Here is a 19,081-nt window from a genome sequence, read left to right as displayed (position 1 = left end):
ACCCAAAAGCAGGACAAGAAGCAATGGATGGAACTAATCAAGGAAAGAAGCAACCTAGAACTACGGAGAAATTTCCTAACGGTGAAAACAATTATTCAGTGGAACAACTGGCCTCCAGAAGTTGCAAGTGCTCCATCACTGGAATTTTTCAGGAAGAGACTGGACAGCCACTTGTCTGAAATGGTACAGGTCTCCTGCTTGAGCAGGGGGTTGGACTAGAAGACCTCCAAGGTCCCCTCCAGCTCTGTCATTCTGTATTCTATGCCTGAAGAGTCCCAATGAGGATGAAAGTCATTAGGCCTGTAGGTAACATAGCATCTAAAAGGGAGTTCTTGGTTTCCCTTAGAATAAGAGCAATGCTCTTCTCCCTGATCCAGAGACATGTGCAATTCAACACTCGAATTGCTGCTGAGAATAATGTTTCAGCAGTACAGAACAATAACTCACAGGCTTACTTAACCTCCCAACTCTCATACCTGGGAGGACAGCCAGTCTTAAAGGTCTTCTCAACGACCAGCAGGGTTGGGGCTAACCTAATCTTATGGGGAACAGTGCATCTGAAGGCAAGCAGTCCAATTGTTCTCAGTCAGGAAATTTTTCCTTACTTCTAGGCTGGCTCGATCCTTGATTGGTTGCCATCCACTGCTTCTTGTCTTGCCTTCTGGTGCTTTGGAACATAGGTTACGGCAGCCCCTCAAATACTGGAACACTGCTATCATGTCACCCCTGGTTCTTCTTTTCACAAGAGTAGATATACCCAATTCCTTCATATGTTTTAGTCTCCAGCCCTCCAATCATCTTTGTTGCTCTTGCATTCTTTCCAGAGTTCACTATTTTATATTATAGTGACCAAAACTGGATGCAGTATTCCAGGTGTGGTCTTGCAAAGGCATTATAAAGTGGTACTAAGATCACTTCATGTGATCTTGACTCTATCCCTCTGTTAATGCAGCCTAGGATTGCATTGGCTTTTTTGGCGGCTGCAGCACACGGCTAGCTCGTATTTAAATGACTGTCCACTAGGACTCCAAGATCCCTCTCGCAGTTATTGATATTGAGCCAAGTTTTGCCTAATCTGTACCCGTACATTTGGTTTTTCTGAACTAACTATAAAACCTTACGTTTTTCTCCATCGAATTCATTTTATTAGATAGGGCCCAGTGTTCAAGTCTGTCAAGATCCATCTGGAGCTTGAGCCTAACTTCTGGGGTGTTGGCTATTCCTGCCAGCTTGGTGTTGAATGCCAGGTCTGGCTGAATAAATTATCGCAGCCTCAGAGAAAGTACTGAAATCTTTTGGGCTTTCAGGCATGCAACTCTTCAAAAGAAAGACTCGGCAGTACTAATTCATCATCTACTTAATATCTGAATTGCACATGGAAGTAGCCCAACCATAATTAAGTTTGAATTAAAGAAATAAACAGGTATCAGCACATAAGCATATACCGCCTAGGCAGTGGGATACACGGAACATTGTGATGGCTTGCAAGGAACTCTCTGATTTAATGATCCTAATTTGCATAAATTATACAAGCATGCCTGAGAACAAACTGTACCTTAGATGCACTTGTGGGTCCCAGTATTTCAGAATAACAGAATAAAGAGTTGGAAGGTACCTTGGAGATCTTGCCAGTGGGTCTCACAACCCGCCTAAAGGCTACCATGCAAGGACAAATCACGCATTGGGAAGATGGCTTAGAAGTGGGAGATACCTCTAATGTAATGTAAAGCCCTACATGGCTCAGGGCCAGGCTATCTTCGAGACCGCCTTCTACCGCATAACTCCCAGCGACCGGTAAGATCCCACAGATTTGGTCTCCTCTGGGTCCTGTCAGCTAAACAATGCCGGCTGGCGGGCCCGTGGGGGAGGGCCTTCTCTGTGGCTGCCCCAGCTCTCTGGAACCAGTTACCTCCTGAGATCCGGACCATCCCCACCCTATTGGCCTTCCGGAAAGCGGTGAAGACCTGGCTTTTTCGGCAGGCCTGGAGCCGTTGATCTCGCTGGTGCAATCTTGTGAGATCCGGCCATGAATGGTGTGCATGGGCTTTTAATGTTTTTAAAATGTTTTTATAATATTTTAAAATCATTTTTCTATGTTCATTGTTCACATTATTTTTGCTGTAAGCCGCCCAGAGTCCCTTGGGAGTTGGGAGGCATAGAAATGCGATAAATTAAATTAAATTAAATTAATCTACTGGAGCCCGTGTGGCTTGCCCTTGTGATTGTGTAGGACAAACAGGGAGGAAGCTAATCACCAGACTGCAAGAACACAAGTGAGTGGTCAGAGGAGGAGACCTGAGCTCATTGGTAGCCTCACATTGCGATGAACATGCATTCAATTTCCAAGTTACTAAGATTGTTGGCCAAGCAGGTACAACGACAGCCAGGGAAATGACTGAAGCCTGGGAAACGGGCCCCTTGTCAGTCAACAGGAGTGCTGATTTATCAACAGTTTATCAGGTACTTAGAGGACTTGGCAGCACATGGAAACAACAGCCAAGGACTTAACAGCCGGCCATCAGCACCCCAATCAACCAGTAAGAAGCTACACCCAACCAGGCACCAGATAGAGAGGACACAGAGAAGAGCCCACTACAGACGTCATTCAGGTGGAGAGAAGTCCCCTGAGGATGGGCTCCAGCACTAGTCCAAGCCAGGCCTCTGGCCCCGGTGGGTGACCCAGATGGGACTCTCAGTCCCAGGACAAAAAAGTCCCAATTCTGTTCTCCCCTGGCCAAACTCCCGCTGCTTGTCCTGGGCCCAGATTTAAGTGCCATCTTTTAGGGAAGATTTAGTAGAGGGGGAACAAGAGACCAGAGGTTCCCTCCAGAATTATCTGCAGATCTGAAACCAGGCCCCAGAAGCCGGTGACCCCCCCCCCGCTGAGCTTTGGGGCGAGTGGGGGGGAGGGGTAGAACACAAAACAGATCCCTAAAGGGCAGGAAGGCAGGCGGATCCCGTAGGAACCGGGTGGAAAGGGCGCTTGGAGTGAGGTTGGCGCAAGCGGGCTCCAGGCGGAGTTCCTGACCGAGGTGGGGAGATGCAACCGAAGCCTCGGCCCCGTCTTTGGGCAGGCGGTCCCTCTTCCAAGAGCCCAGCCTGGCCGGGGGCTGCTTCTGGGTCCTTCCCTGCTCCTCCGCTTGGAAGGGTTTCCGGGGCTTTGGCGCCGCAGCCTCTGCCGGGGCTTCCACGGGACCCGAGCGGGGCCTCGGGCAGAGAATATGAGCCTCCGCGTCCCGAGCGAAGAGCGGGGCCCGGAGCGCTTGCCCGGCGGGGCGGTGGGCTCAGCGGAGCGGCCCTCGGGGCTCTGTGCGGGTCGCTCTCGGGGGCCGAAAGGCGGGCGCCTCTCCTTCGCGACCCGGCCTGGGCCCCGCCGCCCCTTCCCTCGCCTGCGCTTCCCAAACGGAAGTGGACGAAACCCCCGGAGAAAAAGAAAGCGCCGCGCCCAGCGGGCACAGCTGACGCCGCCGCCGCCGCCGCCTCCCCGCGCAGGTGCCCGGCCGGCCTTCCTGGCGGCGGCGTCCCGGCGTCCCTGCGGAGCGATGGGCGTCTCGGGGCCGGCCTGGCGGGACTCGCTGCCCTACTACTACTGCGTCAAGTTCGCGCTCTCGGCGTCCTCCACCCTCTTCTCGGTAGGCCACCCCCCACCCCCCACCCCCGCCTCGCCCTGGCCGCGCGCCCGCCGGCTCCCTTGGCCAGCCGCCTCCGCCTTGCCGGCCGCCGCCTGCACCTTTCCCGGGCTTCGCGCCGCGCCTGTGCCGGTGGAGCCAGGCCGGTGGTGCGCGCCTGTCGGCGGGGCCTGCCCGAGCTTCCCGCCGTCGGAGCCGCCGTCGCCCCGAGAGTCGGGCCTTCGATTCTTTCGGCCATTGGGGCGCTGCCGGGACGGAGCCCGAGCGGCAATTTTGTCAGCCGCCGCACAGAAAGGGCTCAGCTTGGATTCTTCCATGGTTGTGACCATCTAACCGGGCACCCTCTAGCAACACCCGCCGCAAGCCTCAGACGGACGTGTGTCCTCCAGATGTGACTCTTGCCCAGAGGTTTCCAAGCTTTCTCTGGAAGGGGGAAGCTATTAGGGTTTTTTTCTGAAGATCCCAGACCTCTAAACAAGGGGCAAAGCTGGAGAGAGAGGAAATTGGCCGTGCTTCAGTAAACATTTTCTTTTTTGCCCTTAGTTTCTCACGGAGCCACATCATTTTCTCAGGAAACACAGCTGGAAAAACCTTGCCCAGCTCCAATCTATCTGATGGGCTTCCTGAGACAAGTCTGGGAACGGATTCTTAAATTAGTGCGTGCGTGGGGGTGTTTGTTCATTCATTCATTCATTCCATTCATTCATTCATTCATTCCTTCCTTCCATTCAAATTTGTTATAGCCCTCAGCTGCAATGGACTCTGGACAGCACCCCATAAAAACAAAACTATGCTGACAACCCAGACTAAAATCATCTTAAAAGCGACACACATTGAAATAGATCAGTACCAGCTTTAAGAATCTTCTGGAACCCCAGGAGGGGGGAGGCTCTGTCCTCATCTCTGGTTCCATGGGGCCTGAGCCCCTAGTTTCCTAAACGCTAAGCACTGGCCTCCCGTTCCTCTTGGCATGTGGCAAACCTCTTCCCCATCCCGCATCCAATCATGTGGAAGTAATCATGTCAAATATATCAAAAGTGAGGCTCTTGGCAGATAAACGCACTGTGTGAATGTGGAGAGATACAGAGCCCGGCCAGCCTGCTGATATGTCGGCTTCTAACATGTACCAACATGTACCAATAATGACTTATTTTTGGCCAACGACAAAGGCAGGAAGGCAGCTTCATTCTGGTGGTTTAAAGTTTGACCTAGACAGCGGAAGAAGAATAGAAAAAAGGCCTGTTTCACCTCTTCTTTGGTTCTGGGCTGGTAAAGGGGGTGGGGGGGGGACACCCCTTTCCACAACAATTGTACTAAACAGAACCATGTTTAATTTTGATTTTTGGTGAATATTTTTTGTTATTTGCCAGATTTTCCTGATTGGCAGAAGATCACAGTGGCTCGGTGTTAATGCAGGTCCTCAATTATCTAGGTCACGTTTGCCCCAAAGGTGCTTTTTCCAAAGGGCAAGGGGTCTTTCTTGTTTTTTTTTCTTTGAACATTTTTCTCTGCTGAAAACCTGAAAATGTTTCTTGGATGGGAAATGAAACATTTTTAAAGAAAACCAGATTTTATCTTGACACAATCAATCCCAGTTTGTGGGTGTTCCCAGGAAGCCAGGCAGAGGCTTAAACTTTAGATTTGGGAAAACAGGATCTTTTCTTCCTCTGGCAACCGAGTTAGCCCTCATTTAGCAACTGTTTGCAATTAGGATGGTGATGAAAAAGTAAGTCTGTGACCAATCCTTGCGCTTAACCACTATGGGAGATCTGCAAAGCAAAGTAAAGAGTAAATCCATTCCTTGGCTGAATGACCGAGTTGCTAATCCTGGTTGTGGTTCCTAAATGAGGACTATCTGTAGCCCCTTCTTTCCTGAATTCTTTTGGAAATCTGAAAGAAAATCTTGTTGCAAATAATGAAAACGTATGCACTGCACACCTGCTGATAGGCACAGTGCTGGAGCTTACTTAAGCAGTGGTCAACCAGGACACGTAAATCCTTGAAGAGCCTCAGTTCTATCTGCCTGGGGCTCTCGTTAATTGCTTGGGTCTCAGGGCTTTGGCCTGGGGATCTTTCTGGAAATGTTGAACCTGTTTTGGATGCTACGGCATTTTGTAGGTCCAGCCTGCATCTTCTGTTCTGCTGTCATGGTGCTCCTGACTCACCATTTCTGTTCTGCTTTGTTGAAGAATTTTATATTGAATTGAGGCTTTTGTTTCTCCTCTGTGGGTTTAATTTAACACAAGTTAAATTAGTCATGTAGAAGTCTTGATGTTTTTATATGATTTATTCACCATCATCATAATTATGAAAGCGATGGCTTGTTTAATGCCAAGGAAACTTTAAGCAATTGTAATCTGTTCAAACTGGAGTTCAGGCTTAGTGCAAGCATGAACTTTGCCAGTTATGGTTTTAATAAACCATGACTAAAAATACCATGGCTTAGTGTCATTTATGATTACCCATGTGCCATAGTTATTTTTTATGGCAATAAGACTAAAGATGTTTGCATTCAGAGGTTGTGGGAGCTCCATCACCGGAAGCTTTCAAGAAGAGACTGGATTGCCATCTGTCAGAAATGGTGTAGGGTCTCCTGCTTGGGCGAAGGTGGGGGGGGGATGTTGGACTGGATGACGTACAAGGTCCCTTCCAACTCTGTTAATCTGTTCAAGTTCTGAGAGGAGCAAAGAGCACATGGAAATACATGGTAGAAAGACCATAGGCTGCTCTCTCCCTTTGCACATTTGCTGGGTTCTAGAAGAAAATAAATGGAAAATGTGCACTAGCACACGTTGGATTCTTTGCCAGTTAATTTCTCCCCGTTAATGGAACCCATATCATGCATTATCAATAAATGGTATTGGGGTGCTGTTAGAAATAGAAGAGAAATTGTGGGGTCTTTTGTGTCTTCTGAGCTTTTTTTTTTCTCTTGCAGATGTTTCATTAGCCAACTAGGTAGCTCTATTAGTGCCTAGGGACAGTTCAATCCTGAGCTACAAATATTCTTTTCTAGAGGACAGATAGCTAGTTGTCTTCTAGGGTTGCCAGCTCTTCCTTTCCAGTGTTGTTTCTGGTCTTCTATCTGCCCAGAGCAAGGGCCCTTCTTTCCCACACTTTTGAGCAAAGGGTCAGCTAAGAACACAGCAGCTGAAGGCACAAATGATAGAAAAAATAAAATCCACTGCTGGGTTTCTTTCAGCTTTTCTTCTGGTCCATACCAATTGTACCCTTGTTAGATATTGTAGGCATCAACCATAGGGGGCACAGTGGCTCAGTGGTTAAAGAAGCTGAGATTGTCAGCTGCAGAGCTGACAGCCTGGGTTGGAGACCCAAGCTCTGCGCAGTGGGGTGAGCATCCTTACTTGCCCAGTTCCTGCCCACCTAGCAGTTCAAAAGCCTGCAAATGCAAGTAGATTAATAGGTATCACTTCGGTGGGCAGATAGCAGCGTTTTAGGTGCCTTGGCATATAGTCATGCTGGCCACATGCCCATGGAAATTGTCTTCGGACAACCTGGCTCCCTCGGCCAAGAAACAGAGATGAGCACTGTGTCCTAGAGCCGGACATGACTGACAAGGAAATTTACCTTTATTTTGCCTCTATGATCTATGCAATATTTAGGCTTATCTTCACACTCAGATAGATGGAAGATAGATGGTGATTATGAATTCAGTGGAGAAATCAATTATGTTTGGAAGAGTTAGCAGTAAAAGGAAACCCAGCTGTCAAAGAACACGGTGGCCAGACACCATCAAAGCTGACACCAGCCAGAGCATAGAAAAACGTGGAGAAGTAGTGCAAGATCGGAAGACATGGAGAGATCTGGCCCCGTACAACCGGCAAGAGTCGGACTCGACTGAATGGATAACATTATCACCATCACCATCAAAACTTTGGTCCTTCTCTTTGCATCCCAAGCTTTGATGAAGCTTTGCTGTTGAAAAAGTTACATCAGCAGTGATTCGTTATTTCTGTGGAAGGAAATTTTAACAGAAAGAATAATAACTTTGCTCCAGGCTGACGTTATATGTTTGGCTCTTAGCAAAGTGGTTATATGTTGCTTGCAGGACGTAAGGTAATTTTTTTTTTCAATAGTCCAATCTACTTTTAACATTTCTAAAATAATTAACATGACTTAGACAATGTACATTTAAAAGGGGGTTTGCCTATTGTTCAAATATAAGAAAAAACTGCGCTGGTAAGATCTGCCCAGAGTCAAACTGCGTAACCATGGAGACTGGGTTCTCCATCTCTGGAGGCTTTTAAGCAGAGGCTGGACGGGTACTTCTCAAGGTTAGGTTTCCCTGTAGATTACAGAAGGTTGGACTAGATGATGTTTGGGATCCCTTTCAACTCTTTGCTTCTAAAAATGTTCTGAAAAACAATATTGTTGCTTGTTAAAGGTGTTCAACCATAGAGGGAGGGCTTCCTCTCCTGGGAGAACCTTTTGGACAGGGAGAGAAGCTTACCTGGCAGGTTTCAGTTAGTGTAGAAACCAAGAGATCCTGTCAAGAGAGTGTTTTTCAGTAGGCTTGAATAGGGAGAAGATATTCTTGAGCCTGGCCTGCTTTGAGCTTGAAGGGCAAAACCTGTCAGCTCTGTTACCATCACTACCAGCCACAACTGAATTTAAAAATTGGCTCAATTCACTCTGCTGAATTAAGATTCCACCAGGGCTGGATCCAGACCATCCAAGATGGGCAGGCAGGAGTCTGCGATGGCAGGCTGTTCAAACTGGGTCCCGTCTGATCCAGTTTTATTCCAGTTGACAGGCCAATCCAATTCAGACTAATTTGGTTGCTAAAAATGTATGTATGCTAATAGAACAGCTCTCCAATTTAGTTCAGATGACTAGTTTGATTCAATGGTTCAGATCAATTTTCTGCTTTGATTCAAAACCTGATCTGATTTGGGAATTAGATCCAGTCTCCAAATTGAATATTTACACAACCCAAATGTGTAAGCCTTTGGGAGCCCTCCCTGTTGTCAGGGATTGGGGCAGGGGTGAAATGCTCTGAAGTCTGCTACTGGTTCGTTTCGTGTGCGCGTGTGCACCAAACGTTTACTTCGAATGTATGCGCGCTGCAGGCGCTAAGAAACCTTTTCAGAGTCTGCAAAGGTAAGTAGAACAGCGGGGGGAGGGGACAGCTGTGCCATGCGATTTAGATTCACTAGAAAGCAGGATTTCCTGCTTTCTAGCAAATAAAAATTGCACAGCACAGCTGATTGTCACACAGCTAATCATCGGAACTTTTTAAAAACTTTTTAAAGCATTTTTTACTACCGGTTTGGGTGAACCGGCCCGAACCGGTAGCATTTCATTCCTGGATTGGGGGGGAGGGATGTTAGAAAGCAATGTTTTCCTATCACAGCCCTGATGTTGTGAAAGAGTCTTCCCCAGAAGTGAGAGTCCCTTCCTCCTGAAGCTTTAGCAGAATCAACTTTTCTGCTATCTGCTGTCGTTACTTTGATGTTATTTATTTATTTGCTGTTGCTCATCTTCTGAGAGGTGTGATTATTATTCCATTTGAATGTCCTATAGCATATATGGTTGAAAGCTAGGAGGAGGGGGAGGACTGTTACTCCTAATGTACCAATAGCAGCAGCAGCACCTGGGCCTGTGGGGGGCTGAGGGGATGCCACCCCCGGCTGCTTTTTCCTGAGCAAAGCTTGTGAGAGACGGGTGGCATTTACAGGATCTCTGGTGCTGCTTTTTAATAAGGCCTTTGCTGCTGCTTGGTTTGAAATCACTGACCTTTAAAGCGGAATTAAACTGCTGTCCTTTCCTGTGATCTGTTGTGTGAAGAATGGATAGCTATGGTGGCCTTGCTTGCTGTGGATTAGAAGGCGGTGGTGGGTGGGTGATATTGTTTACCAAGGCATTTCCTGCCCACTCCCTGATAGGCACAGCTGCCTCGAAGATTCTCCGTCACCCAGGCCGTGGTTGTCCCGTGGCTGTCTCTTGAAGAAGCACCTTTGGTGGATTTTTTCACAAATGTATAGATGAATGAAACATGTTTCTAACTTCTCCACAAATTTGCAGAAACCATGCAGAAAGATTTTCCAATATTAGCAGCATAGCCCAGAAAAAAATTAATTTACAATTAAAGCAAACACATTTTGATGCTGGAGGGGTTGTCAGAACTAAATTACCTTTTTGCCTTTATGTGTAAACTTGCTCAAAGGTACCCATTTGAGGGTAAGGTATTTCAGAAAATTGCACCGTAACGAAAGCTTGGAAAAAGATACGTTAGGCCTTTGTTCATTATTTTTTGGTAAGAATATAAGTTTGAGAAACAATACCTGTGTTAGATTTTTAATGAATAGCTTCTAGTTTACTAAAATATTGGAAACATCTAGAGTAGACATCTAAGAAGAATTCCCTTGATACAGTGCAGTCTATTGCCCTATTGAGAAAAATAAATATGTAAATTGAAACCAAGTGAAAAAAATAAGGAAGAAAAGTGCTTTTACTGTATGGAATGACTTTATTATAAGATATCTTAATAATGAAAACAGCAATCGGCTATCTATAGTTCATCATGATAAATTATGGAAGATCAAATACATGCAAATCTATAGCTCTTTGGTCTGACATTCATGCATTGATTTTAACTTGTGAAATATTATTGTCGGTCCTGTTTTCATATTGGAAATTTTTTTTTCTGACGTCAAGAAATGTTGACTGGTCACCTCCGCAGACCCTTTCTTGCCATCTTCCCACCAGCTGTGTTTGCTGGCTGGACGGGGGCCGAGGGGAAGGCCCAGAGAGTCCTCACTTGGCTTGGAGACGGAGCTTGGCGGGGAGGATCTAAGTTGCTTTTCCTTCCACTCCTCTGCAGATGGTTGGCCTTGTCATCTTCTGTGTGGGCATTTATGCCGAAGTGGAAAGGCAGAAGCACCGGACCTTGGAAGAGCTCTTCCTTGCTCCAGCCGTCATTCTCATCCTCCTGGGCCTCACGATCTTTGCCGTTTCTTTTATTGGCATGGTGGGATCCCTCCGAGACAACCGTACGCTGCTGAAAACCGTAAGGCACTTTCCCACAACCCAGGGCCCTTTCCTTACTCCCGGCTCCTCCTTCACCTCAACTTGCCTGCCGTAGTAGATGGTCTTTGATGATACTGCTGTAATAGCCCCTCCTTCCTAGAAATCTTGCAAATGGAAAAGGACGACAGCTTCCTGTCGGCAGAGCCCCTGAGCATGAACCCATTGCATGCTCCCATAAGCGTCCTCCCTGGGCACTGCCATCTTGAAACAACATACACTTGCAGTCAAAAATATAAACTGCAGAACTAGGATACAATTTTGAAAAGGAAATCCCATTGTTTGGAAAATGTCACAGAGTGGATATGGGGGTTATAAAAGAGTCAAAAGAGGAAGGGGAAAAAATAAAGCATCGATTACTTGATAGAAAGGAGGGCAAGAGGTCATAATTTTATATCTTTTTTTAATCTTCTTACTTTCTGTATTTTTCTTATTTTAATTATTTATATTTTTATTTTAAAATTCTAATAAAATTATTGTAAGGAGAGACCGAGAGCAGAGCTTGTTAGGAAAAAACAGTATCTCAGAGGAAAAGCTATTCCGAAAGAAATAAGCTGGTTAAGTGCTCACCAAGCTGGACAAATGTGAGGCTCTGCCTGTTGCAGGACGTAGAATAGTAGGATCGGAAGGGGGGGGCCTTGGAGGTCTTCTAATCCAACCCAGTTCCTGAGAAGAAGATCCTATACCATTCCAGACAAATAGCTGTCAAGTCTCTTCTTGAAAAACTCCAGTAATGGAGCATCTACAACTTCCGGAGGTAAACTCTTCCCCTGGTTAATTGTTCTCCCTGTCAAGAAATCTCTCCCCAATTCTAGGTTGGATCTCTCTTTAATAATCGTCCACCCGTTTTATCCTAACCCTCTTCAGCTCTTGAAGAAGCTTCTTGGATGAGAAGCGAATCATCTTTGAAGAAAAGCCAGAAAGTCCAGTTGCCTCTTGGAAAAAGCCCCTTTGGGAGGAAGGAGGACAGGTCCTCCCTTTGCTGGCCGTCTAGTGGATCTGCTCAAGGGAGGCTCACCGTTCCTAAGGCAGGGTGGGCCTTATTTGGCTCCGGGGTGCTTCATACCCCAACAGAATCCTCCTTCTGGACCAGCTCCCAGGGAATGCCCTCCCAGGCCGGTGGGCTGCCCAGTGGAGCAGCTGTTTGAGCACAGGACCCCAGTAGGGTGGTTCATGAAGAATAAACAAGCGAGGCCAGAATAAGGTAGCAGGAATATGCCGCTTAGGCAGGAGGGAAAAGCATGTTTCTATGGAGCATTTTGATTTTACTTCAGCTATGAGAGCGATGCCTCTGTGTGTCCATAGGTGTGTAGCAAAGCATGGAAAAAGGAAGTCCCTGTTCGTTGCGTGGCTCTACAGCTGCCGCCAGGAACAATAATGCCAGCCTGCCTGCAGGGAGTCTCATGCATCACATTTATCCTCCTAGAACTATTCTTTGCCCATCATTTACAACAGGCGCACAGAACTGCCTGTAGGGCAGGCTGCAAAATTCTTCCCCATAACTCTTACCGGAACATGTCAGACTGCAGCTGCTCCCCCAGCCCAGGCATTTGGGACAGCCAGCCAACTCCTCCCCTCCGAAGCCACATTGCTCCTGGCTTTCCTGAGAAAGAAACTGAAGTCCCGTCCCCCCCACCGCGATTCTGCAGCCAACCAATTGTGCTTGCAAGGAATGAAAGCCTCCCCCGCCCATTGTTGTCTCTTGCCTCTCTGCCTGCATTAAAAACCAGACAAAAGACGCAGCAGATGGAAGGAGGCCATTGCTACTCCCACCCGCCATTCAGGGTGTTTTGTCTGCGCTGCATTCAGACATTCTGAACACCTGCCCAACTCCTGAGGCTTATCTGCTTTGGGTAGCAGCATGGGACAAAGGCTGCCCTCAGCAGCCCAACCCCGTTGCCAAGCAAAGAAGATCAAGCCTTGTCCAGAAGGCAAGGCAGGAAGAGGCCTGACCACGCCGGCCATCCCTGTTCTCAAGGAGCCCTTGCAAGGCTTTGGCATCTTTGCCAGGGGGTGCCAGTAAAAGACTCCCCCCCCCGTAACCCAGGAGGAGAAAGGATGGTGCGCGCGCGCACACACACACACACACACACACACACGCTTCATGTTTGTGGCAGAGAAAGTTAGCAGAAAGGAGGCTCCTCGTTTGCTCCTTCTGGGAGTTTGCAAATTGCTACCAAAGGTTTTAACACTGTTCCTGATCTGTTTTGGGTCTATAACTCCCAGCCAGAGTAGTCTCCTTTGAAGTGGGGGGTGAGGGGGGACGATCCTAGGGCACCTCCATGAGGAGCAGCTGAGGCCCTTTGCTGCTTGGTCCTTCCCTCTGCAGCCTCGTAGGCAGAAAGGCCCATCGGCCCAAAGAAAGGCCCATCGGCAGACTCTTTTCCCAGAGAGAAGCAGCAGCAGGTGCCACGGGGTCTCCTGTGTGAGCTGTGTGTGCAAGCACGCACCTGCCACTCACACAGAATCAGGGGTGAAATCCAGCAGGTTCAGACAGGTTCTGGAGAACCGGTAGCGGAAATTTTGAGTAGTTCGGAAAACCGGCAAATACCACCTCTGGCTGGCCCCAGAGTGGGGTGGGAATGGGGATTTTGCAGTGTATCCTTCCCTTGGAGTGGGGTGGGAATGGAGATTGTGCAATATCCTTCCCCTGCCATGCCCACCAAGCCACGCCCACAGAACCAGTAGAGAAAAAATTTGGATTTCACCCCTGCACAGAATCATTTCCTCTTCCCATCCCCATCCCCCAGCCAATCCACAAAGCCGGAAAAAGTTGGGGGTCACTTGTCTTAAGCACTTTTAGCTCAAAATCTCATAATCAAATGCTGAACTGATTTTGCTGGAGTTGCTTTCATTCTTTCATTTTCTGCTTTGCAAGCTCTCCTCTGACACTGAAGCTGACTTTCTAGCTGAATGTTCAACAGCATTGTTACATCTTTTATGTTAAGATAAAAAGGAATATTATTTTTAATGAGTTCTTGAGAAGTGCAACTGTCAGATTATTACAATAACCCAGAAAATATAAAGCGGTTTGGCAGAGCAGCCCAACTGTTCTGCTGAACATCTCTTTTGAATTCTACGTCGCCCCTCTGTCTGGAGTCATTGCTCAGAGATCATGGAAGCAGGGGGTGGGGGTGGGGGTGGGGAGGCCCTAATTATTCCCTTTTATCAAGAGCAGCCCAGAATGCCTCGCCTTTCTTCTTGTCTTTCGGGGGTACCTGGTAAAGTAGAAGGTAGAAGACAGAATAATAGGGTTGGAAGGGATTTAAAGGTCTTCTAGACCAACCCCCTGCCCATGGCAGGAGATCCTGTACCATTCTGGAAAAATGGCTGTCCAGTCTCTTTCTGAAAACCTCCAGGGATGGAGCACCCACAACTTCCAGTGGTAAGCCATTCACTAATTGTCCTCACTGTCAAGGAATTTCTCCTTAGTTCTAGGTTGAATGTCTCTTTAATGACCTTCCACCCACTACTTCTTATGATACTTTGGAGATAGGTTGGCCTCTCTTCTCTGTGACAGCCCCTCAAGTACTGGAAGACTGCTATCATTCCCTTTGATAGGCTAGGCATAGCCTAATTCCCTTAACCGTTCATCATATGGTTTATCCTCCTGACCCCTTTTCATCTTTGCAAAGTGTCCTCTCTGCGCTCTTTGTAGAGTATCAACATCTTGTCATGGTGATCATAACAGGGTGAAGTATGCAAGTATGGTCTTACAAGTGCAATGTAAAGTGATATCACTTCAGGTGATCTTGATACTATCCCTCTGTTGATGCCGCCTAGGACTATGTTGGTGTCAGGCCTGCCATCTTCAGCTTCTTCGTTTCATTGGCATCCTGCCATAAAGTGCAAGTGGTGGTCTACTAGGACACCATGATCACTCTCACAATCACTACTGTTGAGCCAGGTACTGCCTGTTCTATACCCATGTGTTTGGTTTTCCTTGCCTAGGTGTAAAACCTTACTTTTTGCACCACGGAATTGTATTTTGTTGGATAGGAACCAGTGTTCAAGTCTCTCAAGTTCATTCTTGAGAGAGTGTATCTTCTAAAGTGTTGACTATTCCCTCCAATTTGGTGTTATCTGCAAATTTGATGAGTTTCCCTTCTATACCCTCCCATGTAAATCATTTATGAAGATGTTGAAGAGCACTGCATCTAAGACAAAACCTCGAAGTACCCCACTGCATTCTTCCTTCCACGTTGATGTAGCTCCATTGAGGACTACACGTTGAGTGCAGTTGGTCAGCCAGCTGCAAATCCATCTGGTGGTGATGCTGTCTGTTCCACATTTTTCTGTCTTACCATGAAGTAGGCAATGGTCTACTTTGTTAAATGCCTTACTGAAGTCTAGGTAAACTATGTTCATAATATTTCCTTGATCCATTCATTTAGTTGCTTGGCCGATGAAGGCAATACATTTTGTCTGGCATCATCTGGTTTTTACATAGTCATGCTGGATTCTAGTAACTGTCTTGTTCATTTCTAGGTGCTCATAAATACACTGCTTAATTATCTTTTTCAGGATTTTTGCAGATATTGTCTGATTGATCTATAGTTTTTTTGCCTTTCTGGAGATTGGAATCACATCAGTTCTTTTCCAGTCTTCTTGTACTTCCCCTGTGCTCCAGGATCTCTGAAAGATTTTGTTCAGTAGTTCTGAGAGCTGCCAACTCCTTCAAAACAGATGTAATCTGTTACGTCCCAGTGATTTGAACTTGTCTAGAAGGACAGGTGTTCTACCATTTTCTTTCCTGGACAATTTTGAAGGAGTCAGCTTTACCTTATAGTAAGCTCTGGGTTAGACTGGATCTGGATGAGGATTATATTCTATTGCTCGTGTTTGCATTATATTGAATTCCAGTATAATGTGATCATTCTCGCCCAAGGTTCCAGTAACTTCAGTTCCCTCTAGCACTTCTTTTCTGTTTGTAAGGTCCAGCATAGTTTTTCCTCTAGTTCCCTCTTCTGCCTTGTGGATGGACAAAGTTGTCAGCTAAGTTGGTTAGGAATCTGTTCGATCGCCCACTTGCTGCAGAGTTTGTCTCCCAGTTGATATCAGGGTAGCTAAAGCCTCCCATCACTACTGTGGTATGTTTCCTTCATACATTTGTTAATTGATTAGCAAAGAGTTCAACTATTTCTTCTGCTTGGTTGGGTGGCCTGTAATATACACCTATAGCATTCTCATTCCTCCCCCCCCTTTTATATTGACCCATATGGACTCTAGGAGGTTTTCATCCTTGGTTTTGTGTATTTCTGTAGAGATGTACTGATCTTTTATATATAATGCAACTCCACCTCCTCTTTTGTTAGGCCTGTTTCTTTGGGACAGTTTGTGTCCTTCCATCAGTACATTCCAATCATGAGTTTCATCCCACCAAGTTTCAGTAATGGCAACTATATCCTATCTGCCTGCATGTCCTAATACTTCATGTTCACCCTGTTTGTTCCCTAAACTTTGAACTTTGTCCCCGCTACTTTACTGTGCAAGTTTGAATAACTTCTGCAAAGAGAGAAAATTAATTGGAGTTCCAAATAATCAACTTTGTACAGGAATCAGAAGTAAAATTTTATTTGCCGTCATGTTCAGTTCACAAATGGAGGCCACTTTGGTTAAATAAATATCACAAACTGTTCCTGCCTGACACTATTTTTCATCTGTATATCAGAAATTCATCTCCCCTATGAATTACAAATGTCAAATACTTTTTCGTTTTTAAAATTAATAACATTTTGTGACATTGCTTGGGGATGAAAAACGCTTTCCTCTTTTCAATCTCCTGCTGAGCAAAACGTGGCTGTTGCAAGCCCCATTTCCTGAGTGATCCACAAGGTGCCTTCAAGGATTGCATCTTAGATACGTTTCTGCTCTGATGGGTCTGCCTTTCTTCCCCAACACTTGCTTGTCTCCAAGAGGGTGAGTTGTTCTTTGCTCTCACTGTTTTTGGTTTGAAATTTTTTATTTAGTGTATCAGATTATAAAATACAAAGAGAATGAAAATAGTGAAAAACTAAGGGAGGGAAACGGGAAAAGGAAAAAGTGTGGGGTAAAATGGGAAAAAGGACCTCTGCCTCTCTTGAACACAGTAGAAGATGATAGCACTACAACCTCAACTTTTTACTTTTACACAATAATATATAGTAGCCGTTTCTATAACAACGTATGTAATCAGCAAAACCAAAATCAAAGCTTCCTTCTTTCCTTCATAAGCATAAAATCTAGAAGCGATTTCCAAATGGAAACAAAATGAGGCAGGTTCTTTTCTTTCAACAAAACAATCAATTTAATCATCTCTATTTTTCTTTTTGCTGTGGAAAATTATATTTCTGTTTGTACCAATTGATTTTTACAAATTATCATCATTTATATTAGCATAATTTACTACACTCTCTCAAGTTATTTAATCTTAAAGGGGAAAACACTTTTTTTTTTTAAAAACCCATCCATTTAAGAACTCTAGATTTTTCTTTAAAATATTTCTAATCATTCATAGTTTCAAATTTACTTTCAATAATATTTTACAAACTTTAGGAATGACTCAAAACATTATATATAAAAAACAGAAAAAGTTTCAGATCCACTTTATAAAACAAAACTACATTAGAGCTTTCTTTCAATTACATGTGACAAACTTGTAAAAATCCATCCTACTTCTAATTAACTCATTAAACTTAAGCCATTCCCTTAGATAAAACTTTTTTCTTCTCTGTAATATCTGTCAAGTTTATTTTCCTCAAGGAATTCTCAACTTGTTTAATATCCATGAAGAAAAAGTCCCAGAATTCTTCTGTTGGAAGTTGTAGATTTACTTGAAGCTCTTCCTCATAGAATAAAATCTTCTCTGAAACCTCTATGGTATCTCTTTTTCTTAAAGAATTTTCAACTTTGTTAGTATCCATGAAAAAAATATCCCAAACTTGTCCTTTTGAAAGTTGTGAATTTGCTTGAAATTCTTGTTTCAATTGCTCTGAGATGGTTGTATTTAAACCATCATCCTAATAAAAATTGGTGTCAGGTTTATATTCCAAAATTGCAGTGAAGTCCTTTACCTTGTCAGATATTTGTAAAATTGCCTTAGCGGTTTGATAATTTTCTACACATAATTGCACCTCTTGCTCTTTTTTATATTATCCATATTATTTATATCTTTAGAACCTAATGAATCTATAAAATGAGTAATTTTCTGTAAAGAATTTTAAAAACTTCCCAAAAAATATGCTCAAATTTGGACATCCTAGCTCCCTCTAGTGGTCAAAGAATGTTTGTTTATTTGTTTGTTTGTTTGTTTGTTTGTTTCTGGCCAATCAGAGTTCATAAAAATCAGAAAATTTCAGCCACCCATAACCAAACAATTCAAGGCTACATATTATTTAAAAATAGTAAAATAAAACCACATCATTCTATCCTTACGTTTCTCCATCAGAATTAAGAAGAAAAGATACTCCATACTTCTTTATTGTAGCTTGCCTCCAGCAACCCTCTTTTTAGTTGCTTAACAATAAAGAAGACTCAAAAAGGCTGTGACTAAAGAGAGCCACTTTTAGTTAATAGAGATAATAGTTTCATAAATTAGTTAAGAAATGTTATTGTCCTTTTGACAAATAAATTCCAAAATGGCTGCTTTTTCAACAGCGAAGTGATTTCAGCCCTGCCCTGCAGCTGAAGAGTTGCCTCTTCATGCTCCTGCCTGCCAGGAGTGACTTCAGTTCTTTTTCCCAGCCCAAGGCAGTGGGTGAACTCCTGGGCAAGGGGCTTCTGGGTCAGATGCCTGATCTTGCAAGGAAGGCCTTTTGCACAAAGAGCAGGGCAAAGCAGGGATGGGGACCCTTCCCTTCTGCCTTGGGCAAAGCAACCCTGGTTCTGTCAATCTCCACTCACAGTGGAGCAGAGAGGAAGTGGAAAGTCAGTGCTGTACTGAGTGCAAGATGAAGTGTGCAGTGAAATATCTTGAATGAAAGCTTTGAAATTTCTCTAGATAAATAAAAGGAAAAAAATGATGAATCGTAGATTGTAGAAGTAAAACAAAAAAGCAGAAAAACAGAATTTGAAAAATAATAGGGGGACGGATATTTACAACAGAGTTAAAACATTTTTTGAAAACTCACAGTTTCAACAGATGTTTCTGGGGAAATAAATATAATACAACATAAAGAAATTACCTGAAGCTATTTGTGATAAGAAAGAAAGCAAAGCAGGGAAGAAAAATCCTTCCTCAAACAATGTGGCATTAAAGAAAGTGGGAGAATTTCTGATTGGGTATTTTAAAGGAAAACTAGAAGTCTGAAAACTCACCTCAGGCCTTTTGGGGATGCAGTGAAGTCTGTTAAGCAGCCTGCCAAATCTCTGCAGAAGGATTTTGTCCCAAGTTCAGTTCAGGCCTCACAGAGTGAGTGCATTCCTTTAGG

General features: G+C 44.8%; 1 protein-coding gene across 2 annotated transcripts in view; it reads left to right on the top strand.

Annotated features, from left to right (window-relative positions):
• The first annotated feature begins 3,017 nt into the window (after nt 1-3,017).
• The window catches only part of LOC117673331 (tetraspanin-15-like), a 31,303-nt gene continuing 15,239 nt past the window's right edge, over nt 3,018-19,081 (top strand). The window contains exons 1-2 of one of the 2 annotated variants that reach the window (XM_034430642.3): nt 3,018-3,632; nt 10,471-10,656. In XM_034430642.3, the coding sequence (XP_034286533.3) occupies nt 3,222-3,632; nt 10,471-10,656 (597 nt within the window). In that variant the 5' untranslated portion in view covers nt 3,018-3,221. The remainder of the gene's footprint in view (nt 3,633-10,470; nt 10,657-19,081) is intronic. The other variant, XM_087875920.1, reaches the window with a different exon arrangement.

This window comes from Pantherophis guttatus, chromosome 9, assembly GCF_059756535.1.
Source record: "Pantherophis guttatus breed Tessera chromosome 9, ASM5975653v1, whole genome shotgun sequence".
Classification (NCBI taxonomy): Eukaryota; Metazoa; Chordata; class Lepidosauria; order Squamata; family Colubridae; genus Pantherophis; species Pantherophis guttatus.
Note: the sequence above shows the minus strand (reverse complement) of the source record. Positions and strands in the feature narration are given on the sequence as shown.